Source organism: Apis laboriosa, unplaced genomic scaffold (assembly GCF_014066325.1).
Source record: "Apis laboriosa isolate Shangri-la unplaced genomic scaffold, ASM1406632v1 scaffold40_cov151, whole genome shotgun sequence".
NCBI lineage: Eukaryota > Metazoa > Arthropoda > Insecta > Hymenoptera > Apidae > Apis > Apis laboriosa.
The window spans coordinates 3234572-3260278 of NW_025223180.1; the positions used below are offsets into that span (position 1 = coordinate 3234572).

At 32.1% G+C, this 25707-nt stretch overlaps 5 protein-coding genes across 21 annotated transcripts in view; 4 read left to right on the forward strand and 1 right to left on the reverse strand.

The window, feature by feature from the left end:
- Positions 1-371: 371 nt before the first annotated feature.
- On the reverse strand, positions 372-5745 carry LOC122715977 (3-hydroxyisobutyrate dehydrogenase, mitochondrial). Of its 3 annotated transcripts, none has more exons than XM_043938625.1 (7): positions 5536-5745; positions 5255-5413; positions 1491-1669; positions 1275-1396; positions 952-1162; positions 756-882; positions 372-661 (listed from the first exon to the last, which is right to left on the reverse strand). In XM_043938625.1, exons 1-7 carry the CDS (start codon positions 5596-5598, stop codon positions 485-487), a joined length of 1038 nt encoding a protein of 345 aa, XP_043794560.1. In that variant the 5' UTR covers positions 5599-5745; the 3' UTR covers positions 372-484. The 3 variants fall into 3 exon arrangements, with proteins under 3 accessions (XP_043794560.1, XP_043794562.1, XP_043794561.1); XM_043938627.1 differs by lacking the exons at positions 5255-5413; positions 5536-5745 and adding exons at positions 2103-2187; positions 2255-2392; XM_043938626.1 differs by lacking the exons at positions 5255-5413; positions 5536-5745 and adding exons at positions 2103-2182; positions 2250-2392.
- On the forward strand, positions 3593-5290 carry LOC122715978. The gene is made up of 6 exons (XM_043938628.1): positions 3593-3950; positions 4066-4222; positions 4328-4510; positions 4592-4743; positions 4820-4916; positions 5037-5290. The coding sequence occupies exons 1-6, from the start codon at positions 3776-3778 to the stop codon at positions 5107-5109; spliced, it is 837 nt and encodes a 278-aa protein (XP_043794563.1). The 5' UTR covers positions 3593-3775; the 3' UTR covers positions 5110-5290.
- Positions 5746-5983: 238 nt separating the features above from the next.
- On the forward strand, positions 5984-7854 carry LOC122715979. The gene is made up of 4 exons (XM_043938629.1): positions 5984-6490; positions 6581-6736; positions 6828-6911; positions 7025-7854. The coding sequence occupies exons 2-4, from the start codon at positions 6653-6655 to the stop codon at positions 7307-7309; spliced, it is 453 nt and encodes a 150-aa protein (XP_043794564.1). The 5' UTR covers positions 5984-6490; positions 6581-6652; the 3' UTR covers positions 7310-7854.
- Positions 7855-8919: 1065 nt separating this feature from the next.
- LOC122715873 lies at positions 8920-11295 on the forward strand. Its single transcript, XM_043938410.1, has 8 exons — positions 8920-9131; positions 9416-9542; positions 9615-9708; positions 10080-10195; positions 10314-10547; positions 10628-10833; positions 10909-10977; positions 11062-11295. The coding sequence occupies exons 1-8, from the start codon at positions 9104-9106 to the stop codon at positions 11205-11207; spliced, it is 1020 nt and encodes a 339-aa protein (XP_043794345.1). The 5' UTR covers positions 8920-9103; the 3' UTR covers positions 11208-11295.
- Positions 11296-16328: 5033 nt separating this feature from the next.
- LOC122715898 (bromodomain adjacent to zinc finger domain protein 2B-like) overlaps positions 16329-25707 on the forward strand; it is a 142528-nt gene continuing 133149 nt past the window's right edge. For 12 of the 15 annotated variants that reach the window (XM_043938445.1, XM_043938458.1, XM_043938462.1 and 9 more), the window contains exons 1-2: positions 16329-17177; positions 21880-22748. The gene's annotated coding sequence lies outside the window, so the exon portion shown is untranslated. Of the gene's footprint in view, positions 17178-21425; positions 21564-21879; positions 22749-25707 lie in introns of all 15 variants that reach the window. The other 3 variants (XM_043938446.1, XM_043938448.1, XM_043938447.1) reach the window with 3 other exon arrangements.

Genomic DNA, 25707 nt, shown 5'->3' on the forward strand with positions numbered 1-25707 from the left:
GTAGCGCACTCTATCAAATTATCATATTTAAAAATTAAAAATAATTAAAAATTTGAAGGTTAAGAAAAAATATTTAATAATATTTTAATTTTATCACATATGTTCATGTTTCGATAAAAATAAAAAATTGTTCTGAATTTATAAAAATAATATTCAAATAGTAAAAATATCGTATTTTAAGCAATAAAAATATATATATATAAATAGATCAATATATAAAGATATTTACATAAAAGATAATTATAGAAATTCTAAATTAAATAATCAATAAAAAATTGATTATAAAATAATAAAAATAATAAAATTGATTATAAAAAATTGATAGAAAAAATTCGTTTATTAAAATATATAATAGTAAATTGTATATTAATAGTAATAATATGAATAATAATAGTAATAATAATAATCAAATCGTTATATTATTATCTTTTACTTTAAAATTATTTTACTGATAAGAGTTTACTGATAAACTTTAAAATTATTTTCAACCTTTAAGAAACTGATAAACGTAACTAAAGTCTTTCTTTGCAAATCCTTGAACAATAATTGCCCTATAAATTTGATGCGCTAAAGAACCTAAGGGAATAGTTGCTTCTACTTTAGTCGCAACAGACTGTGCTAATCCTAAATCCTTGGCCATTAATGTCACTCCAAAACCACCCTACAATTAAAACCATTAAATCCATCAATTAAACGAATATTATATATTAAAAAAAAAAGAAAAAAAAAGAAAAAAATAAATTATAATTAAATACCTCATAGTTTTTAGAGCTAGGTACATTTTTGAGAATACCTGGAACAGGATTGTACAACTCGGAAGACCAACATTTCCCGCTACTCGAATTGATAATATCAGTTAAAATTTTGGAATCTAAACCTAATCTGAAAATTAAGAAATCATTACACTTATAACATATCATATGTGCCTTATTTTTGTCTTTAATTTCTTACTTTTGCCCAAGATTGAAAGCTTCAGCAGTACCAATCATGCTAATACCTAAAAGCATATTATTACACAGTTTTGCTGCTTGTCCCATTCCCACATCTCCACAATGTATTATCCTGGATCCCATACAATTGAGAAGAGTCTTGGCAAGTTCAAAATTTTCTTTGGAACCTCCAACCATAAATGTTAACGTACCATCTTTAGCTGCGTTTATACCTTTAAAAGAAATTATATTTTTAAGAAGATTGACATGGAAAATCGTATATTTTAAATACAATAAATAATTTGTAATATATATATATATATATATATATATATATATCATTACCTCCGGATACTGGACTATCTAAAAAGTTAAGGCCTTTTTTTTTAGCCTCTTTGGCCAATGTTTGAGACACAAACGGATCTATTGTACTACTATCGATCAGAAGACTGTTCCTTTTTGCTGAACTGAAAGAAAAGAGGAGAGAGGCTTAAGCATTTTCTATTAGAAGATAATGCGGTTGATAAAGATGGAATATGCTTAAGGCAACTACTTATTTACCTCAATAGACCATTTTTAAGGTTGTAAACGTCCAGAACATGTTGGTTAGATGGCAACATTGAAACGACCACTTCAACATCTTTTGCCATCTCAGCAGGACTAGAAGCTCTGTCAGCGCCTATATTTGTCAAATTAGACATCGCTGATTCGTTAACATCAAAGACAATTAATTTGTATCCCTGTAATATAAAAATTAATATTATTAATAAATATTATATATATTATATATATATATTAAAATTTCTTGATTAATAGTTTTCATTGAAAAATAAATATATTTATGTAGTTTGGATATATCAAGATTTAGAGAAAAATTACAAATCTATATTGTACATGAAATGATTATATGAGATAAAATGCAATCACTTTTTCACATAATACAATAAAATGTATTATTACAATATTGTTATAATTACAATAAAATGTATCTCTATTCACATTTTTTTTAATTTTATATTAGATTACTTTATCATTATTCATATTTTTTCTTCTTGCTTGTTACGATGAGAAAAAAAGCTTTGATGATCTCACATAATTGAGATCATTATCTAATTTATTTTTATAATGACTTTTTAAATGATTCTTCACAGGTAATTATTATGAATAATTTACCTTCTTTAAAATGTTTTTTGCCATGTGATTACCCATATTGCCCAAACCGATAAAACCAACTCGTGAAAAACATCTTTTCCCTGAATCATGCAATAAATTAATAATGAAACATAATTTTTTAATATAAACAAATATAGTAAAAATTACCATTAATGTTACAAATAACAGGCAAATTGAAAATATTCATTACAAAGAATTACAAAGAATTGTTATACTTATATAATTTTGATTCCTCTTTTTTATTTACTTTCTCTTCTTTAATACCACTACTGCGTATCATCATTGTTTGAATGATGATTGTTAGAAAAACTACTTCATATATGTATATATATATTCGTGAAAAGGATAGTACGTTTAATGCTAAACAGAGTATAATGCTTTCTAAAAGTTTGACTTGATATAAAATTTAAAAAACATTAATCTACTTACTTACGTAAGTAAGCGGTTCATAAATAATGTAAACGATTAGCCGTATAAGTTGGTGCTTTATCAACTAAATAAATTTATATATAATTTCTCTAATTTATTAATATATCAATATATTGCAAATAATATATAATATTGCAAATAATGTATAATAACAATATAATAACATTATATAATTAATTAATTTAATATAATAATTTAATAATAATATATTATGTTATATAATACAATAATTACAATTTTAGATATCATCTTTAATTCATTAAAATTTCACGAAGTTGAAATATCTTGCGAAATAAAGAGAGATAATATCATATACGAAGTCTATTCCCAATAAAACTCATTTTTTTTTTTTTTTATTATTACGAAGTAAATAAGGATGTGAAAAAGAAAGGATGTTCAAAAGTGCTGAATAATAATAATTTCGATAATATGCTTCTTCTAAAATTTAACTTGATTTAACTTAAATAATGTTTAATTCGATATTAATTAAATTAATTTAAAAAATATGTATAATTATACGCATAATAATTTCTATAATTATAACAGTCTATATTTTATATTTGATTTCTGAAATATAAATATTTCTGCTTCTTCTTTGAATATTTAATCAGCAAATATTGAATGTATATAAATATATATACATATATAAAATGAACGATAATAAAAAAGAAGTTTCGAAGAACGATAAGAAACGAACGTTTGTCATAACGAGTATATAATGTCATTTTGTTAGATTATCCTTTCGTATACGAGACGTATCGATTAATATTTCAGACATCGTCTATTAAACATCAACGAAACCATAAAAGAGCCTTGAAACTTGGTCATAATTACGCGTTTTGTATGTCAACTATGTGTGGGTTTTAATTCTATTTACACAATATTCCTTTCATACATTTATCTCTCATCAAACTATACCTTGAATATTTCTATTTGTATGTTTCTGAATACATTCGAACACTTAAATTGCACATGTAACGTTTTATCAATCTACAAACATTACACATATATTTACATCGTTTCCTCAAGTCAAATTATAGATCTAACATCTTGAAAAGTCATATTGGTAATCAAATTGGTTTCACTGGCCTCATACACTGGTCTACTTGTCGCAAGTGAACATGGTGAATTAGAGGAAATCGAAAATGAACGATGCTGTGAACTCGTGATCAAGTATTTTGTGCGTAAAAAATTAATCAAACGATAAAAAAATATCTTCGATTTACGAATGAATAAAATTTATTATGAAGATTTATATATTTATTCATAGTCTCGTAACGACTGTTTCATCGGTGATAAGTTTCAAGAAAGATTTATTATTAGCATCCGATGTCAAATCATGGATTACAGATCACAATTTTACAGAAATCATCAACTTATCGTTTTCCTTTTCTAAATGTTGTAACATTCTTTTAAGCGGTTAGTTAATGAAATATATAGGAATTCGAAAACTGTTTTTTTTTTTTTTTTGGAATTTTTTCGAAAGTTTTTTTTACCGGAAATTGAAATTTATAATACAGAAATTTTTATTCAGATTCAACGGAAGATTCGCATATATTTTTCGATCGATTCAGAACCGTTTATCCTTACGATTATTTCTTGAAACGGAACACGAACGAGTACGAGCAAGAATGTGACGGATACCTTTTGCTAGGATCGTGTGATGACGAAATTATGGAATTTATGAGAAAGTGAAATGAAATAATGCTGTATTTTTGTGGATATAGAATTTGTTCATTTTTTTCTTTTTTTTTTTTTTTTTTTGTTTTAACAAAGATATTATTGCTTTGTCGCAGAATACCATCGTTAGTGTGGAACACGGAAATTCTAATCATTGTGAATAATGATATTTCTAACGACTCTAACATTCTTGATAATTCCATTTATGGAATTGCAAGTGTAAATATTATTTCTATGTCGGGTATATGGAAATTATCTGACAATTATTTGAACCCGCGAGTATTTGCCAAACTTGATAAGTAATATTAATAAATATAGTATAAATAATTAAGAAATATGATATTTAATATTAATTCATTTTTATTTGCTGAATTGAAAAGATACGAAGAGATAAAGATCGACGAGAATATTAATTTTCACGGACAAGAATTACAAGTTTGCAGCATTTATAATCCTCCCATGACTTACTTGAATCATACAATTCGAAAAACGATCAATGGTTTCGAAGCTGAAGTGTACGCAATGGACAACGGTGAGTAAATATCGAGTGATTTGATTCTATATTTTCCGGTGATAACGATAAAAATATTTTTTTTTAAAAAATACAGATTTGGACTGGGACGGTATCGAAATGAAATTGTTCTTAATAATGGCGGAAAAATTAAATTTTACGTGGACCATAAGAAAACCAGAGGGAAATTACACGTAAATATAAACATTCGAATAATCAATTTTTTACCTTATTCTTAATTTTTAATTTTCGATTTCTTCGAATAAAATATTTGTAAAATCGTTATTTGTAAAAATAATGTTCCATTGGTTTAGATACGGAAAACGATTCAACGAAACATATTGGATTGGCGGTATGATACAAATGTTAATCGATCAAAAGGTATAACCTAATTTTTTTCACCAAGAATAAATTAAAGAGAGATTATTCGCATTACACCCTTCGTCATCCCCGTTTCATCCCAAGGTGGATATCGCGTTTGCTAGCATTTGGGTGACATTGGATCAGAATAAATTCGTTACATTTTCGATACCTTGGTACGATGTGTATCTCCATTTCTTGGTGCCGCGTCCACGTCGAACCACAAGTTTTTGGGCGTTGAAAAAACCGTTTTCCAAGAAAATTTGGTGCTTGCTTCTGTCCGCGTTGCTCCTGCACAGCCTTTACACTTACGTTCGTTCATGGATCGACTCTAAATTTCCAAAACGTAAAAAAAGAAAAAAAAACTTTGAGAAATCCTCTTTGAATTATCGTTTCTTCGACGAAAAAAAAAAAGAAAAAAAGAAAAAGAAAAAAGAAACAACAATTTTTTACTTGCAACCGATTTTCTAACCGATGATTCTTTCCAGGATATCGAAATTTTCTAATTACTTTCATCGATTTAATTGGATATTTGTTAAGCAGCTCGGTGCCAAAGACCGTTGTATCGAACAGATTACAGATACTTCTCTGGCAGACCGTAGGTTGGTTAATAATTGCTGCATATTGCAGTAGCCTCGCTGCTAGACTTGCAACTTGGGAATACGAAAGCAGGTATGGGATCGAAGCAAAAAATAAAATAAAAAAATCATTATATATCATTATATATGTAGAATTAAATAACTGTATACGGTAAGTAAACAATTTTAAATAAATAAAAGTTTATATACATTCTCGATTGGGAAAGGATAATATTTTTTTTTCTGTTTTTAATTATATAACAAATATTAAAAAAACTATTTAACATAAATACATAAAAAAAAAGAAGATTATATCATCCGTTTTAATATTCAAACTTCTCGTCTAGCATCTCGTCCAATTAATAAAATTTCTTAATGAATTTTATCCTTGATCTATAAATTTAAAAATATCGATAATTTTAAACAGAAAAATCCGATAAAAATTTATTATATAATATATATCATAAACAAAGAAGATATATTACAACTTGGGAATTCTCAACTTCAAACTTCAATCTTTTTAAAATTACAATAACAATTCGATACACTGTTTGTTTTTACGCTACTAGTACCAATGTTCACACATCTCTCTTTTCGTTATTTTTTTACACATTTTTCACCCCTCGCACAATTCCATCCGTTCAATCCTTTTTCCCCTGAAAACATGAGTTACTCGTTTAACGATAAACAATCTTATCAAAATCCCATTTTCACATACTAAGTATTAGTGTATCTCCAGGATCGATACATTCAAGCAATTCATCGAGGCGAATTTGTCATGGGGGAAATCAGGTCAACCGCCACCGTTTAACGATTACTTCGATCTTAATGTAAGTTGATAATCGTGATGAAAAAAAAGGAGGAGGAGGGGGAAGAAAAAATAATTTAGAAGTTATAAGAAGAAAATTAATTCAATTCAGGATCCACATTCGGCTCAATTGCAAAACAGATACTATCAAATAGAAAATAATACGCAATTGGAGAGATTCATAATGGAAGGTAATTATGCAATTCTGGGCAAAATAATCGAAACGTGTTTTGTTCCGACCGATTATATAACAACTGAAAATCTCAAGGTAATCGTAAAAAAAAGAATAATGAACGTGTTGATAATGATATATGATATAATTGATGATTAAAAATATAATTCGAATTGAATGATTATAGAATTATAGATTGATGAGAGAATCGTTGGCACACTTTTACGCTGCTTTCGCAATTCAACCACGGCTACTGAAGCCTATAAATGAAGTAACGATAATTTTTTATTGCAATTTTTTCTACAGCTTTTTTTAAACGTGCGTTTAAATTTTCACGCGTATGCGTATACGTAAAAATATAAATTTGTATTTTTCGATATGTAGATGATTCTATGGTTGAAGGAGACCGGTATTGTTATTTGGCATTTACGCGATGTCATACGGAGACGAGGTAATTATAATTTTCGCCAAGTTTTCATTGAACGTGACAGATACGATGGAAGCGTGCAAGTTCTTGGATTGACGCCGCTTGGCGCCGGATTTTCACTCTTACTCGTCGGATTTTTTATAGCTACGTTGATATTTTGTTTGGAATTATTTAATATTAATTGGAAACAAATCATTGAGAAAATATCCGTCCTTCGCGTTCTTCGAGATAGAACAATATGAATAAAAACATTATTCACGAAAATAAATATGTGATGAGCAAAATATATTAAATAAGTTAATTGATTTCAAGGTTACTTCACTTTGATCAATTTAGTGGAAAAAATAAGAAAATTATTTGTCATTGCGTATATAATACATATTTCTCTATGTTATCGCTTCATTTTTTCCAATAATTATTTATGTATTTTTTTAATTATCGTGATTCAATTATCGATCGGTTGAAAAGTAATATACACGTATATTACGTGTAAGTGTGAGATAAAGATTATTATATGTCATTGAAATATAAGTTATATTTTTTTATATTTTTAAAAATCATAATTTTGATTTTTACGATAAATCTATGAGATAAATCTATATACTTTAATCGCATATAATGAAGATTGATAAATATTGATTGATTATAATCGACACTGTATAATTATAACATCATCGTAATTTTCAATTTTTTTCGTATTTAAAATGCTAAATATATATATATGTATATATATAATTACTAAATAAATAAGCTATTTCTCCTAAATGGGAAATATGTTGAAAAATAAACAAAAAATAATTTTAGTTAATGAATATTTTTTTTTTATTTTCTTACTCGAAATTTTTTTATTCGAATGAGCATTAAATCTTATAAAACTACCATTTCATTATTTATTCTTTTAACAAATTAAAATAGTTATATAATGTATATATACGTAAATACGCAATTCTTTGATGATATTCAATTTTATGCATGAATAATATAAGCATCTACATTGTACTATTTATAATGAAACATATTATGAAACATGTATAAAGTGTTACGAATGTATATTAGTATAGTATAGTATATTAGTAGAATGTATATTAGTAAATATAAATATAATATCTGTAATAGTTTCTTGTAATTTTTTTTTTATAATTTTTTAAAATAAAATTTTAAATTCAAATTTTTTAAATTTTATAAATCTTGAAAAAGAGAAATAAGTTTTTCAAAGTGTTGATTTTTTTTTGAAATCGTAATTCGATTTTTCAGAATAAAAGTATAGAATAGAAAAAAAAAAAATGTTTCCTTATTCTCTCTATGTTCCATATTCATCGTTAAAAATATAATATAGGATAAAAATATAAAAATATAAATATAAATATAAAGAATTAAGAAATAATTTTAAAAATTAAAATAAATAAAGCAAGACAGAGAGTATAAAAATACAAATAGTATCATTCTATCGATTTTTTTATCTAATCAAAATATAATTATTTTTAGAATTTTTGTTTTTTATCTATCTTGTCCGAGTTTAATATTAATATTTTGAGCATAAATCTTCATCTCTATAATATGACTAATGTAATCATTAATTATAACTAATTAATTAATAACTATATTAATAACTATATTGATTACAATTATAATATAATATTAATAATCATTATTTTTAATCTTATTATAAATTAATTAATTATAAATTAAAATTATTTATAAATATACATGTGTATAATTATTTCGATTAGATAAATCTAAGATGAATAAATAAAGGTAATTTGCAATGAAAATTATAGTAAGTGGTGGTACTGCGAGGAAGGAGTAAGTGGATTTAACAGTATATTGCAGCCAATATAATCTTAGTCAGTCTTCATCCACAACACAGTATAGACGTTTTTTATGTTATTGAAATTTAAAACAAATTTTTCATACTAAATTTTTTTATTTCTAATTTGAATTTAAATGTGAAAAAATTATAATATATCTTTGATCAAAAGTAACATAATAAAATTTCTGTTTGAAACGATTTGAAAGTGATCATTGAACGAGAAATTATGACGAATAAAAAACATATTCATGACGGTAAATATTTATTTAAAAAAATTTTTTTTTAAAATTATTAAATAATTAAATAATTTAAATAATTCCAATTTTTTATTTTTTCTTTATTATCTTAAAATCTTTTTAAGCTAACAAACTTATAACTTGTATTAATTTTCACTTTTTACCGATATATTTCACACGTATTTCATAACATTTTATAAATATATATTTCATGTATATTGATGTATTTATTATTAAAATTCAAAAAAAAGATTTATTTATATATATATATATATATATAACAATTTAACAATTATTATCAGTTCAACCAGCAACGGTAGACGAACATTTTCAACTGCTTTTAAATTGTAAAGAAGAAATTGATCCTAATTTTGTGAAAATGACACCAGACAATCTACCTGAGTGGTACGATGAAGATTTATTCAAAAAGTGAGTTTAAAAAAAAATGATATAAATAATATAATTGAGTATAAAATTAATGAATAAAAATTTCAATTTTAGAGGTCAACAATTCTGTATGGATTATTTACTAGCAATAGTCGGTGCAAATCTATCAGGTTTAATAGCAATATTGGCAGTCCCAGATATATTGGAGGTAATATATTTTGAATATCGATTGGTATCTTCTCAAACGTCTCAAAGAAATAACAAGAATGATTATTTATAAATCATATTCTTTTATTATATATCAGAAATTTTACAAATCTAATAGAGAAAGTTTTTCAAGAAGTTTTAAAAATTCTAAAAATTATATTTATATATAGTTTTAATATATTTTTCGTATATTGTGAAAGTTTTATCATTTCAATTAGATGATATAAGAACTTTCGAATGTTCGTCAATAAGCAAACAAACTAATAGAATTTATCAAAATCTTTATATTCGATTATATCTTTATAATCTTTATATAAAATTAAAAAAAAGATATAATGATTAAATTTAATTTAATCAAAATTCTCATTTCAGATTCTCGTAAATACGAAAAATAATATTACGGTATCTTTATCTTACAAACGATATGCCCAAACAATGTTGCATATACACGCACTTCAAAAAACGGAAATACTAAGCTCAGATTTGTTGTGAGTTAAATAAATATTAATTTATGTTAGATAAAACATATATTCTATGGAATTTATTAGTTATTTATTATATAATATTATTTATTAATATATTTATAATTATTTATTAATATTCAAGGTGGTTCAAGGTAATAAATGCCATCCGATGGAGGCATGCTAGTGCTAGTAAAAAAAGAATTCAGAAAGGTCTTAATGGAATATATCAAAAGGACATGGCAATTACGCAATTCGGTTTCATTGGATATGTTTTTTTGGTACCAGAAAAATTGGGACTGGCAAATACTGAAAAATATATGTTAGGTTTTAAACATTATTGGGAAGTTATAGGATATTTATTGGGCATATCGGACAGGTAAATATATTAACAAAATATTAGAAATTTTATGTATGTATGTTTAATATGATAAATATATCGTTTTATTTTGCTTTTAGAATGAATATTTGTAGAAAAACGGTAGCGGAAACAAGAGAATTATGTAAAAGAATACAAAGTGAAATAATAGCAAAACACTTGAACGACCCGCATTCGAAATTTACGGAATATGTAACGAATGTAACGAAAGGAATTTGGCACATGGATTTATCGATCAATCATGACACTTTATTGTATTTCACATATGATTTGACAGGGATAAAATGTTAGTTTGGATGAAAATGTATTTCGTTATTTTATTTTTATTCAAAAGTAATTAACTGATTAATTTTTTTTCTAGATAAGAAACCTCTCTCATGGTACTCGTATCTAAATTTGAAATATCGTCAATTTATATTATATATGTACGGTAAGTAAGATTGTTTTGAATTTACTTTTTAAAAATTTAAAAACTATGCAACTAAAATTCTACTTTTAATAAAATTATTTCTAGATAAACCATATATTGGCTTTGTAGTACGAATGATATATAATAAAATAGTAACAATAACCTTCTGGATGATTGCAAACTTCCCAATACTAGCATGGATATCATTTGGAAAAGAAAAACAATCATTAAATCTTTATCCAAATCTATAACAATAGTATTATTATATAAAACTATATTTATATAATATATTTATAAATTTCATATATTTTATATGTAAAAAATTAATTAATGATAGTTAATAAATTTTATAAATATTAATATTAAAAATACTAATATTAATAAAATATAAATTTGTAAAGTATTGTTAAAGTATTAAAATTATCTATATAAATTATATTAATAATAATAATTATATTATTATATTGAAGTATGATTAATATATACAACAAATGATAATAATGATCATAATTATTTTTCCACATGTATTTGTCAAAATATGATAAAGTTTTATGTTACCTTTAGTCGATACTGTCGGATTCTGATGGAATGAAACATGTTAATGATTCTGGTCACTAGAGTTCGCTGTATGTCTTATAATGTTAATTATTTATTTTTTTATTAATATTTAAATTATAATTTATTAAAAATCACGCAAAATTGTAATTCATTAATCCAAATTGAATTAAACATCGATTGCTATTAAAAGAATTTTATAAAATAAACAATATTGTACATATATAGCATTAACTTATAATCGATTGTGAATATTTTGAAAATATCTTTCATTGAAATAAAATATATGTATTTTTAAAAATATATATATATATATATTATATATTCGTATATTCATAATTTTTCAAGATATCTCATTTATAGAAAAATCATATAATTTTATTAATTAAAGTCTTAATTATTCACGTATTAATGATATATCTGTCATATTGCAATATCTATATCATTAACCACATCTACTAAAACGTTCAATAGCTTTTTAGTTCAGAAATCTATCAATCTCGGTCATTCAATCGAATCAAATACTTTCAAGCTATTTCCACCAATCTCAACTCTGTACTTGTTAAAAATTGGTCATTTTATTTTGTCATAAGCGTCATAATCTACCCCGATACCTCTGTCCAGCAATGGTGATAATTATCAGTTGCAATTTGTCTGGTACTATTCTCCGCTCTACTCCACCCACGAACACTGCTCGAATCTCCATTCTTGTACGCGTCATCCATTCGGCGTGCCATTATCCCATCTCTTGCCGCGCAACACCATCCTCTCACTCCGTCTTTCCATCTTCTGCGCCAGGATCGTAGGATCATTTTTTACGTGAGTCGCGTGATTCCATGTTCGCCACATCTTCGATGCGAGATGGTTAAGAGACTCGCGTGAGAAGTGAGCCTTTGCTCGCACACACTTTTATACACCGCATCAGGATACGATGGTATACGTGCGCGCCCGACCAACACATGTATGAACACACAGAAGAAAACGCACACCTGCTTGCTTACGTATACATGGAGAAACGGAGGCGTATGTAACACGGGTTCCGAGTACATAATACACAGTCATATATCCTTCTGTCCCGTAGCTACTCTCCCTCGACCCTGTCGCCTCTCTTCTCGGTTCCTCTCCTCGTTCCTTGGCTCATCGGCCCTTCCTGCCCCTCTTCCCTGCGCCACAGCTAGCGATCCCCTTCCCCCACTCCTTGAGTGCCCGGCGTCTCCGCGCGCCATCGAGTCCTCCTCATTCCCCCTGCAGGCTTGCACGACCTAAACGAGATGACTCGTCGCGAGGACAGAGGAGCGGCGTCAGAGGAGATGTTACTGCTGCTGCTGCCGCCGCTCTGCTGCTAAAGAAGAAGAAGGAAGATGTGAAAGCAGTAAAGAAAGAGGGGAGTAGGTACATATCAGAGGCCGTCCAAAGAAGAGAAAGAAGATGGCCCTGCGGCCCTTGTGTTGCACAAAGAGATCCGCGAGACCGTCCACTAAAGCTCGATCCATACGCAGCTACGGCAACGTGGCTCCACGCCTCGAAATCGTTTTTCGTCGTTGTAAATTGCAAGCTAGCTACTATCGTCATCATCGTTGTAGTCGAATATTGCTTTTTTCTCCTTTTTTTATATAATAGCAATTTCTATGCTTTTCATAGATCTTATTTTGATCTGTTTTATTTTCGATCATATAGGTAAACATATATATGTAGTTTTTGCACGATTTAACATTAAAAATTGATTATTTTATAAATAGATATCTAAAAATATAATTTTGAATAGTTTGACAATTTAACACGATTCCAACAGATCGACGTGATCAACACAGATTCCATCTGTCTTTCTATACTTTAGTCGTTCCGTGTATTCTACCGGTTTTCATATATGTGTACACATTACACACTCCCCGCAAAGTAGATGAAATATCATCGTGTATCGTATTACAATGTTACCCAGCATCGATATATAACTCCTGCGATGCAGGAGTATTTCGAAGAACATATGTTTCAAGGTGCAAAGCGCATTAGCGATAAAACTGTCTTGTTTCGAAGGTGAACTTTGAAGTATGAGATTCCCTAGAAACTAGGAAGAGGCTTTGGATTCCGAAACTGTGTCAAGGTTACAATAAATATATTCACATCGCTCTCTCTCTCTCTTTCCTCTCTCAACGGGATCAATCTTCATTAATTTTTAACACAATTTTTATTACGTGTTACATGTGTCAAGTAACAATATCAACATCTGAATATATAAACATATATATTTACATGTTTTCGAATAGATCGACTTGAAAGTTATCAAATCTTAATGCCTAGTTATTCTTGAAAGTATTTACTTTCCGCTTGATAATAAATCTCATATTTACGGGTCTCGTGAACCAGAGAAGTTTTACTCGTAAACATGCATAAACGTATGTAATATATATATGTACATATCCAAAAAAAAATATTCAACGAATGTACATATTTATACGATATACATTTTCACGTGTGCGTAAATTACGTGTGATTCTGTTTTCTCTGTATGCATTTTGATCTTACCTGGTTGAAAACTATCAAAAATTATGTATCAGATTGATCGCGAAATTCGTGCAGAATTCGAGATTTTATTATATTACGAAACATTATTTCGCGCAGGTGTTTGGTTGAGGATTTGGTGCGCGCGACAGAAATTCACATACACAGTAAGAAGAGAACATTCGTTAGGCTTTCACGAGTTAAGCTAGATAGCCACAGGCATTGCGTACGATCTCCGGCGCGTATCGCATCTACTTGGACAACGTGCCTTTTTTCCCTTTCTCTCTTCTTTCTTCCCCCTCTTCGTCGCCTCCTTCCGCTGTCCACTGCTCTCTACCTCCTCCCTCCCAAGCCAAGTATCCCTTCCATCGTCTAGTAAGCGGCATCGAGGAACTTTTCTTCTCCCTTTCGCTCTCGCTGTGCCTTTTGCTTTCTCTCTCTCTCCCCCTTTTCCTTTTCTTCTTTCTTTACGCGTCGTGGTTCGCGAGGTACGCGACCGAACACCAACGATTCCTCTCTTTCTTTAGATGGGAAACGACTGTCCTCCAATATTTTTGATCCGACATAACGGACGAAATTGAACACAACGAACGAAATGCGAGCACCACCATGGCAAGAAAGATAGACGATGGGATTTTTGTGAATATCATTTTGATTTGACGAATTTCATTTAATATGCATATCAAAATTGTATAATTGCATATATTGCAATTATGAGAGAATGATTAGCAAATGATAATAATAATCGATTATTTTTAACAGCAAAATAAAATTTCTCACCATATATTAATTAACATATTTTATAACCAAAATAATACATAGAATTACGAATAGTATTAATATGACGCGAATGAATTCTCGATTACTTACATTAAAATCATAGGGAAATTTCTCGATCGTATACACGTATATACATCAGAGAATTATCTTAACGGATATTGGCAATGCCCGTTGTAATCTGAATGGAACTAAGACAATCACTTCTCTTTCTTCGGATAAGAAATGAGCGTCCACCAATGCCCTCGAGTAGGCGCAACAGAGATGAGAACAACGACGAGAGTGTGAGCAGTTGTAATGAGTTTCCTCTATTTCCACGATTACATCGGAAGGAAGAGATATACATAGTTGCATGCGCGTTAGCTCTTTTCCTCCGTTTGCTATACTGCATCAACTTCAGCGAGATGTAAATAAGGAAACGTATTATTACACGATCCAACTAATTGCATATTATGATAGCTGACGTGGAAATGCATAATCATACGTGACGTGGTAAATCTGTGAGGATAGTAGCGATTTAATGATTATACATTGATGTTTAAGATGGAGGTAGATGGAATACATCGATGCTCAAAACAAGATGAAGTACTTGTGAATGCGAGTCTGGTGTTCGTTGAGGAATCGAACCGGTTAAAAAATAGACACCCGTTAGTTCGTTGGGTCGTGCAGACCGTACAGACTGTTCAGAGGCCAATTAACGTAGTTACAGAGAGCAGAGTTCGAGAACAGTGGAGGTTTTATTACGATTACGACAGAAGGGGTAACGAGGTAACTGTATCAACGTTATCGCAGTTATCCGTGCTTATAGCAATAATCCGTTTATGTGTCGTTGCCCAAAGGAAAATAACTAAAAGGTATACAGCACTTTTCTTAAATCATCGAGTCAATATTTTTATCTATCTTAATTTAATAAGTGTTATTATACGTTTCTTCGTATTTCCTACAAAAAAATCATTATTTTAATATTAGTATTTTACGATGTTCATTCGAATTTTTTATATATCAATCATCACATAAAGAATATTTTTTTTGATCATAACTTAAATTTAATTAATTGTACAATAACACTTCGATTCAACTAATTTCAACAAGAGAAAAATATCATCGTAAAATAAATTATCGTTCAAGAATGTGAATACGATCGAAAACAAAAGCACCGTAATTCTCTGTTCAAATTATATACTGTGCGAGAAAAAACGCAAGGCGTATTACACGATATGTATTGGTTGTTCATTGTTCGTATCGCTATAAATCGATGGACACCCGTTAGATGTTGTAGCGAGGGGAGGCGGGCCAGGTGGTCCGTCGGTGCGAATATCCATTATAGATTCGGCGGAGTGTAGCTGTCGTACGATCCTACTCATTTTCCATGTATTCGTGCGGCGTATTTCTGGCATCGATGAGTGTAGGTCTATCGTATTGGTAAGAGGTTATGCTTGTGTCCGTAGAAGAGGCGGGTTAGTTCACGAGGGCGCCTGTGTCGGCGCTTGCGGCGCCACCGGTTCATTCCGCCATCGGCGCCCGCGACGTACGGACGTAGATAGACGCGAGTACGATTCTTGTTTGGGCGGACAACGTGAAAAAACGGACGACCTTTGTATACCGCGTTATAAAACAAAACACACGCATCGAATCGAACGCGTAATTTGTCGGTTATAAATACGGGTGTTTTGAGCGTGATATATATTCGTAGCGTGTGAAATCAGTGCGACGGATATCAGTGAAAATCCAGAAAGAGAAAAGCATCGATTGTCCTTTGTGTGATCGTCGTTACTCGGCTTTTTGTTCCTTGGGACGCCACCGCGACGTGTCGTGCTTGGGGCTCGAACGAGTGAGAGTCTCATCATAAGCTTCGAGGTCCAATTGCAAACATCATCGTGTTATACCTGCGCGTCCCTCTCACAAAGTGCGGCTCATCGAAGGTCTCGCTGTCTCAGCGATTGAGAGACGTGGAATGATATTTCGTCGAAATTGAAGGTGCAGCCAAGCTCGGTAGGCAACGACGTGACACGCGAACCAAATATTTGATACGTTAGGTAAGAAGTATGCTGCATATCGTCAAAGTTGAAAAAAAAATCGATTTAACGGAATATTCGCATAGTGTAACAGTTTCGCGCGTTATTTGTCCGATTTTTTATAAAGTGCAAGAGTAATCAGTTCGTTGAATCCTTGAAATTTGAGGTTGTGACACAGTTGTGCTTCGGTGACTAAAGAAATCGATAGATCGTAAATCGATAGGTGAGACACGACCGAAGTAATACAGTCGCTGGTGTTGATTCTTTATGCGACGTTTATATGTGTGTTCATTTATTCCATATACGATAGAAAAAGTGCAAGCAAGATAAAAGATTAGATGCAATATACGACACATGAGGAGCAAATTCATTTAGGTAAGACAGAATAATACATTTCGAAAGATGTCGATCGTAATGGTACATTTTCTTTCGTTTTCTTTATACAATCTGATGCTTCCTGTATATATACTTTAACGCATCCGTCTCGTTTCAAATTCTATTGTTCATTTGAACGACGATTAATACGAACATTTTAAGCGATCAAGAAAAATTAATATGACGACGCGCGTATTGCGTGACAAACGTGTCATCTTTCGATACGTTCGAAATTCGTAATAATTTTATTTCATGCATCGTAATATTTTTTTGAAACATTATTACTATATAATTGAAATAAATTAAAAGAAAAAAAATCCATATATATATATATATATATATATATATATATATATCCATATATGAAAGGTTACATGAAAATCGTTTTCGGGATATTTAGAATCATGAAAATGGAACAATGCTTAAAGAAGCATGGTGACGCAATTTTCGTGCAGGTGCAATTACACGGCAATCGCGCGAGGCACGTCAGCAAAATCGAGAGCCGTCTTAACGGGTCTTCTTTAGTTTCGCGGAGCGCAAACGCCGTTTTACCGTTAACGACCTAAATCGACGCCGAAGAACGAGATGCGCGCTCTTTTGCGAGTTCTTCGTGAGAACACTTCTTACGTTGAGTGCGGCTAAAGTGGTGGAGACCGAGGATGCGCACCGACTTCGTGCTTGGCAGAAGTCTTTTCGACCGTTTAATTTGATGACTTCAGAATCGCTTTAAAAGAGTAACTGATATTCTTGCTTCTAATCTATCATTCAGTGCGCGCTTGCATTGGATACGTTTCGCGTCCCAACATCGACGTCAATGTTAGCTGCAGCATGTTTTTAAATTTCGATCACATATTGCACAAAAATTAGCATAATTAAATGTTTTATCATTAATTTATTGTTGTTTCATAATAATAAACAAAGAATTAATGAATAAAAATTTTAAAATGCTCGTAAAATTATCCAAGTTTCAAATAAAATTTGATGTAATCGAATATCAAAGAAATTGTACATTAAATGTATCTTTATCGATGATAGATATGTAATTGTGCAAGGAATGGTAGTGGGGATCGATCAAACGATAACATAACGAAAGAACGTCTTTTATTCGATTGTACAAACTACTGATTTTCTAGTAAAATTCAGAAGCGTAATTTCGAGTTTTTGATGCAACTTATATACTCAGTGACAAATAAATCATTCGAGAAACAGTTATATTCTATTGAGGTTCCCGCAACACGTTCACGTAGCGCGTGATGTTTTATTTCCGCGTTTCATTTCACCGATTCGTATCTTTTCGAACGTAATAATTTTCACATATATTCTTCTGAATATGATCTTTGAAATAAAAAGAAGAACAGTTTTCTTCCACAAAAACACATCGATATATTTTTAACTCGATTCAAGAACGAAAGAAATTCTGATTAGTTGTGTATATTTACTTAATGAATTTCGAATGTTGGCAAGAATGGACAGATTTCGTAGTCACAAATTCGAAAGTATCTTCAGATTGTAGTTGAAATGTTCTAGACTGTCCTTTCACAATGTCACGTCTGATTGGCACGTTCTACTTATTTTGTTCAATTTGTCTTTAGTTTGTTCTGAAATTTCGTATACAATGTTAGGAAAAAAGAATTTATCATTTGATTCTTGACAATTTTTTTTTTCAAATTATACTTAATGATTCTATAAATATTTATTTGATAAAAAAAAAAGATATGCAATTTGATTATTAATTTTATAAAAAAATCGATTTACTTAATCAAAGGATTAAATGAACATCATAAAGTTTCGATCATAAAATTTTAGTATTTCACGTCCGAATGATAAACGTCATCGGTGTGAGATAAAGAGCGTGAAAGAGACAAAGAGGGCGTATCTTTCATAGAAGGATCGATCGTCTTATGAAATCGAAACGTGACTTATCGCGGAAGACGTTGCCGAGCTATAGTGTCATGCGAGACGAAACGTTGCTTCACCTCGATGGTTTCAACCTGTCCAAGAACGATAATTGTTACAAACGGACAATTGGTACAAATACGACGTAATGCAGGATTCAGCAAATTAAACGACGCGTTCACCCTTCCAGCTGATGAATCTCGTGACTAACCGGCGTAATCCGTGGAGCGCAATTAGCATACATGAATAAAGAATCTATGAATCCTTTAAGTCAACTGGCAAATACTAGTTGAATGAATAGGTGTTCATAACTTACTCGTAATGCGATGAATAGGCTACAGGCTTATTATAGTAATTAAATGAATTTATGAAATAAATCATTTTCATTATGAAATCAATCATTTTTACATGATGTTTTTTTTAATTTGATTTATTAATCAATTTGAATTGTTTGATAAATAGAATAGATAGATGTGATAAAATAATTTCAAATATTCGAAATATAATTTTCTGATTTTATCTATTGTGCGATATGAATCTAAATATGTATAAAAAAAATTATAAAAAACTAAAATCTCAAAATAATTTTCCCTATTATTATTTTTTCTTTCTTGTAATTAATTATAATTAATTTTTACTATATTTTAAAAAATTGTTTAATATTGCGACCATCTGAGTTTAATTGCGCGTTTTATGATATTCAAATTCAATTTACAAATTATGTATTAACGAATATGAGTTTGATCGAAATTTCCTCGAATTATATCTAAATGCAAATTCAATCTTGTAAAATCAATTCCCTCTTACAAGGTTCAAAGCATTCCCTTTTGTTACAAAGCATAACAAAAGTAGAACCTTTATTTCGAATATTTTTAGCATCTATATTCAATCATTGGAATTCTATCGATGAGAAAAAAATGGAAGGAAACAAAAAGACAAAAGCAGGGAGATATGGTATCTTATATTGCTGTTGGAACTCGAGACGCGCAGGTAGCAAGCATAATTTTCTATCTACCTACGACGCCCCATAAATTGATCGAGGTTACGTCGAGCGTATTTTGTTATAGTGGAAAGGACTCGTATACGCCTCGAACGATTCTCAGCCGCTTATTACCGGGCTTCGTTCGTTCGTGTTCGGTCACGCAACGCGCCACTCGGCATCGTGGGATTTGCTGGTTGTCGAATGAACTCGTTTACGAACTCGGGAAGACTGTGCTCGTGTCGTTTGCAACTGTGTCCATCGTTTTCGACGAAAATCGATCGTCCTCGTCTCCGTTATCGTTGTCGACGTCGTCTCCGTCGCCCCGTTGAAAAACGTTCAACGTTCGCGCGTTGTTCGAAACGTTACGTGCCCATTCGACCTTTCCCCGAGCCTCTTTTGCAGCCTTCGTTCCAGGGGCAAAAAGGGTCCCTCTCTGTTCGTCTCTCTGTCTCTTACCACGCCACGGTTTCGTCCTGACTCTTTACCTCTCTTTTTCTCCACGTGTCTCCCTTTCTTTCTATCTGCCGGCTCACCCTCTCTCTGTTCTTTTCTCCATGCTGCTCGTTCTTTCCCTGTCTTTGTCTGTTTGTCTCTCTCTCTCTCTCTCTCTCTCTCTCTCTCTCTCTCTCTCTCTGTCACACTCTCTTTGTCGCACACGGTAACTCATACTCGGCGAGAACGGGGCGAGTTCCCGAAATAATCGTGCGTATCGATCCTCACGCCGGGGCGTGCAGGGTGAATTTATTCTCGTGCACGGGGAGAACGAGAGACTCGTACAAGCTCGCCTCGTTACTTAATCGTTCCACGTTAGAAACGAAGGGTATATAGCATGAAACTATAGCGACATAGAAGCGGTAGCTCTCTCGCTTATTTATCTGCTTATTTAACCGAACTGTTTGTCGGTAACATGGGGAATAACGATTCATCAGTCCGTTCGGAAAATATTTAGGATTGTTAATTACATCATTTATAATATGTGTTCAATATTTCTTTGTATGGAGTGATTAATTACGGGATTTATATTACTTGCTAATGGTTTGGTAATGATAACTAAACCTACGTCACTTGATAATGACTTTCAAGTTGGCACGCCTGACTATTCATTTTATTCCTGGCGCGTATTTAAGTATCATACATATATCTAGGTTGGTAATTTATAGTGATGCGTTTAATATTCCATTTTCAACGAAGACAAAAACAGAGAAGACCAAATATTATCATCGGTCGATATTCATAGCACAGATCATTAGATCCACAACGCCGCGGTCATAGTGTGTGACTTACGAAAACGTGCATTTTTCCGCCATTTCTGTGCTGTTGTGTATCGTGTTTGCGAACGCCATATTTCTTCTACAAAACTGGATCCACAGAATGTCACGATCGTTTTACGAAGCCTTCCTCCTCGTGTGTCGTATTCTGGCGCGAAGTCAAGTGTACATAATCGTAAAATCGCAAAACTAGAAACAACATACGAATCCCAAGAGTTCGTTTCGCGAGCAATGGCCGAGGTATTTACTGGATTGGTAGTGCTGTGAATTTGTGTATTTGCGAATATTTGTATCATTAAAAAACATGACCCGTATCGTCTTACATCTTTTCTTTCTTTCGTTTCTTCGTTATTTTTCTCGGTCTCTAGTAACGACTAGTCTCTCTTTTCGTTCATATTTTTCTTTCTTTTTTTTCTTTTTTTTTTTTTTTTTTTTTTTTTGTTCTTCGCAGCGTCGTGGCGAAGAGAACCCTTGCGCGTTTTTTCGCGGGACATTGTTCGGCGTGCGCGTTTTGTCCGCACGTCAGCCATCACGGCGTATTGTATTCATTGTTTAGAGGCTGTTGGAGCTCTCGGGTAAGAAGACGGCGAGAAAGAGAGAAGGGCGCCTCGTAGTGGCTCCGAAGGAAAGGAAAACTCACCGTTCGCCGGCTTATAGACAACGTCGGGTTCGCTTGCTTTCTTTCTTTTTCTCTCCCGTCTTTCCCCTCTTCTCCCTTTCACTCGACTCGAGGCTTGCACGAAATCGCGTGTCGCTCCCGTACCGCGTAGAAATGTCGCCTCCTCCGGATCACGACGTTCCGTGATCGCAGCTGTGCGCACAGCCGACGTTCCTCTTCCTTCTTCGTGGCCTTCCTCTCCGCCTACGATCCGTTGGAAATTCAATTTCTGTGCAAACTTGTGAAATCAAGAAGAAACGAAAAGTAGAAACTGGACATATTGGATATAGAGAAGAGCAAATCACAAAGTAACCGAGAGATAAAGTGACGCGAAAAAAGAAATTCGAAAGAGAAATTCATAGTCGTTGTGTGTATCGAACCAGAGAAAAAGAAAGAGCTTATTGTCCTGATTTAGAAGAAACGTGTTGGAGAAAGAGGAAAAAAATAGAAAGAGAAAAATAATAGACGAACGCGAGCAACCGTGCGTCATGCGTGTATCTACACATACATCTCACAGAATAGGATAAAGGGCACGTGTGGGATAGAAATAAATAAGATCAGAGAGGAATACATTGGAAAGGATGCGTCCGATTTTCTAGTGATTGAATGTAAGCCTCGTTGCTTGATACGTGGATGAAAAAAGTGTTGCTGGAAAAACAACGGAAGAAGGAGAAGAAAAAAAAGGAAAGAAGGAGAAGGGGAAAAAGAAAAGAAAAGCGGCAAACGGCTGGCGACAGAGGAGGCTACTTCCGGTGAGCGACAATAAGGTATAGATATTCTATTTCCATATAGTATTTGTTCTTTTTCCAAACCGAAAATGTCGCCTAAAACTACTGTCCTTGGCAATCATGTTATTTTTATTTTTGCTCAAGTAAAGCAATTGATATAAGTTGTATTTGTAATACATTGTTAAAATTATAAACGTTCTCTCATGGAAAATGTGTATCCGTATATATGGTATACGCAAACTCGGTTGAAGTTGCTTTCTGTATTTGTACGGCACAGAGAATCCAAATTAGGAAACCGTTTACATCGTTCACAGCATTCGCATTCCATATGTGTGGTGGATGTAGGTTTCAGTAATGATGCGTTTAATATTTAATCGTGGGTATATTCGTTACCTCGTTATTCTAATTATTATTTGTCGAGTTAACTTGATGGAATGTGTGTCACATGACATCTTGTCACGTACAAATCTTTATCGATCGATCATTTTATAGCATGAATTTACGATTATGGAATAATCGTTTCGTATACAGACAAATTCTTTTTGCGTAAAAAATAGAAGCGTAAAAAACTTTTAATTATTAGAGGGAAAGAAAAAGTAACAATATAGTTATACGGTTATGGGGAGAGAGGATTCAAAAGTTTTTCGTTTACCGTTACTAATCCCGAGAACTTGCCTGCGTAGGATCGTTCCAACAACGAGTGACCATAGGCAGTTTTAGTACGTACTATTACTAGATTGTAATCTGTAATCCAGAATTCCAGATCGATAAAACCCTGAACGAAATAGCAGGTTATTTAACAGGAGAAATAATCGTTTTTAAACAAGTATCTACTTTATTCCTGCCGATACTAAAAACTTTTACAGTTTATACAAATCCACCAAGAGAGAACCGATTTAATTAAATAATCCTTGTTATTATACGCAGTTTGCGGATTGTGATGAGTTATTTTGAGAAAACACCGAAGCATTTCAGATGTTTCATCTTAAAATCGTTTAAATGACAATGACCGTAGTACCATCGAGTTGGTTCTGTGTATACCGTATACTCGATCAGCGCTCGTTCTCGCCATTATGCTAATGAGACGTATTGTCGACTATGGCGACCCGACTGTACCTCGCTCGAGGAATAGTATCTGTTAAAAATCTTTTGATTATTATCGAATAAATTGCGATAAAACATATATATTTATATTATTATGCAGAAATTTTTGTTTGTTTATAGAAAAAGAAAAAAAAGTAATGAAAAAGAATTAAATGACAAAAGGAAAGAAGGAGAAGAAATTACGCGATACATTGGATAGAATTCGTTGTTTGCAATGATGTCTTCTCTATATTTATTGCGTAATGCTTGAAATTTTTGTTACGGCTCGTAGTCACGTTGGTCGTTACACACGCAGTGTCCGTTCGAAAATCCCCGATTATATCGATGTCGTTATTCACGACGGCGCGCGACAGTTGTTACCGCTCGTTACGTCTCCGGGTGTCCCTGGTTTATTTAGAATTTCGAGGTACGCTCGCGGCTACGCGCGTATTTTTTCCTCGCTGGATTTCTCTCTCTCTCTCTCTCTCTCTCTCTCTCTCTCTCTCTCTCTCTCTCTCTCTCTGATGAAGATAAAAAGAGAACGAGAAGCGCCCTCATGTGCAGTTTTTATTTCCGGTGCGTTAAAAGCAGTACGAGAACGAAAACGTGCAAACTTCACGCAACGAAGAATAATCGCTTGACGCCCGCGCGTCGATTCTCTAGAGTTGCAAATTTTTCATATATTTCTCCTCCTCTCCTCCCCCTAGTAAATGACAAACGATAGCGATGATAACGAAGAGGTGAACGTCGCGAACGACATGGCGGCTGCCTTCACGATACCCTCCGCGATAATCGAGTTCTCGTAACGGTTAACAATGTCTATCGATTCATTATGACATTAGATGTCGCCTCTCGCGCAGAAAGGGGAGAAATGCGTTTACACTGAAGCTGTCGCGTGATCGATACGAGAACCGACCGACTGCCGCGTGCGCTTGGTCGCTCGCGTGCCCTAAAAACTAAGGATCGCTTCGACTCGACCATGAAACGTCCGTTCGTTCGAACTTGTAGGGAAGAATAATTTTGTTTGTCGGTTTCTTAGGAGATAGCGTGGTAATTATTTTATTTTAAAGTGAGATATGATGAGATTATTGGAAATTTTTATTTTTTATTTTTTATTTTTTTTGAGGATCAAAAATGTGATAGTACTTAAATTCGATTATTAAACTATATTTCCTGGAATCAACAATGTGAAACGAATTGATTTATCTGAATTCCATTGGGCTAATAAAAAATTCCAAAAGTTTATTATTTTTTTTTTTGTTATCCGTTTTATATTTAAAAGTATGCAATCTTTGATTGTTTGGTTTTTATTTTTTCTAAATAAAATATATATAAATTCTAAATACAAGTAAAGCATCACGTGCCGATAGTTTTCAACGGTTGCGCGTGATTGCAGCCACCGTGGATCCATCGTCAATGTTTGTGTGTTTTAACGTTGACCTTGCCGCTCCGCGTGCTCGCAGAGGCTCAAGATATCGCCGACGGATATTATATGGTACAATGGAACAATAGGGCGACGACTGTGAGATCGTATTCGCGCGTACAAAAGCCATAATAAACGAGAACGTATTAGCAATGTGATTCGAGTTAAAATCACGCCGAAACGTACACATCCGTGAGTTTGCTGAAACGTGGTACTGTATCGAGTGGAGAAGAGGGGCATGGGTTAGCGAGCAAAAGACAGAGAAAGAGATAAGAAGAGGAAAAGGGAGGGGATGGCGAAGACAAACCGATAGAATGGAATAACAGGAACAATGGAATCCAGAATTATTAATGCCCGGTTGAATTAATCACTTTAAAAGTACGACCGTTAACGGTCCTTACGCCGAGCGTAATCTATTTTGATTAAGATTAATTAATCAATTATCCGGTAAATTATCAAGTCTCGGAATTGCGAAGACTTGAATTGTTTTTA

Bases quoted from the DNA above. Each gene is read 5' to 3' on its own strand.
- LOC122715979 (XM_043938629.1), top strand. From the start codon at position 6,653: ATGGAAGGTAATTATGCAATTCTGGGCAAAATAATCGAAACGTGTTTT. The intron at 6,737-6,827 runs GTAATCGTAAAA...GAATGATTATAG, and splicing joins TAACAACTGAAAATCTCAAG to AATTATAGATTGATGAGAGA. The intron at 6,912-7,024 runs GTAACGATAATT...TTCGATATGTAG, and splicing joins TACTGAAGCCTATAAATGAA to ATGATTCTATGGTTGAAGGA.
- LOC122715977 (XM_043938625.1), bottom strand. From the start codon at position 5,598: ATGAAAGTAATTAGAAAATTTCGATATCCTGGAAAGAATCATCGGTTA. The intron at 1,163-1,274 runs GTAATGATATAT...TTTCTTTTAAAG, and splicing joins AGATAGTCCAGTATCCGGAG to GTATAAACGCAGCTAAAGAT. The intron at 662-755 runs GTATTTAATTAT...TTTTAATTGTAG, and splicing joins CTAGCTCTAAAAACTATGAG to GGTGGTTTTGGAGTGACATT.
- LOC122715978 (XM_043938628.1), top strand. From the start codon at position 3,776: ATGAAGATTTATATATTTATTCATAGTCTCGTAACGACTGTTTCATCG. The intron at 3,951-4,065 runs GTTAGTTAATGA...ATTTTTATTCAG, and splicing joins TTGTAACATTCTTTTAAGCG to ATTCAACGGAAGATTCGCAT. The intron at 4,223-4,327 runs GTGAAATGAAAT...GCTTTGTCGCAG, and splicing joins ATTATGGAATTTATGAGAAA to AATACCATCGTTAGTGTGGA.
- LOC122715873 (XM_043938410.1), top strand. From the start codon at position 9,104: ATGACGAATAAAAAACATATTCATGACG. The intron at 9,709-10,079 runs GTAATATATTTT...TTCTCATTTCAG, and splicing joins CAGTCCCAGATATATTGGAG to ATTCTCGTAAATACGAAAAA. The intron at 10,834-10,908 runs GTTAGTTTGGAT...TTTTTTTTCTAG, and splicing joins TGATTTGACAGGGATAAAAT to ATAAGAAACCTCTCTCATGG.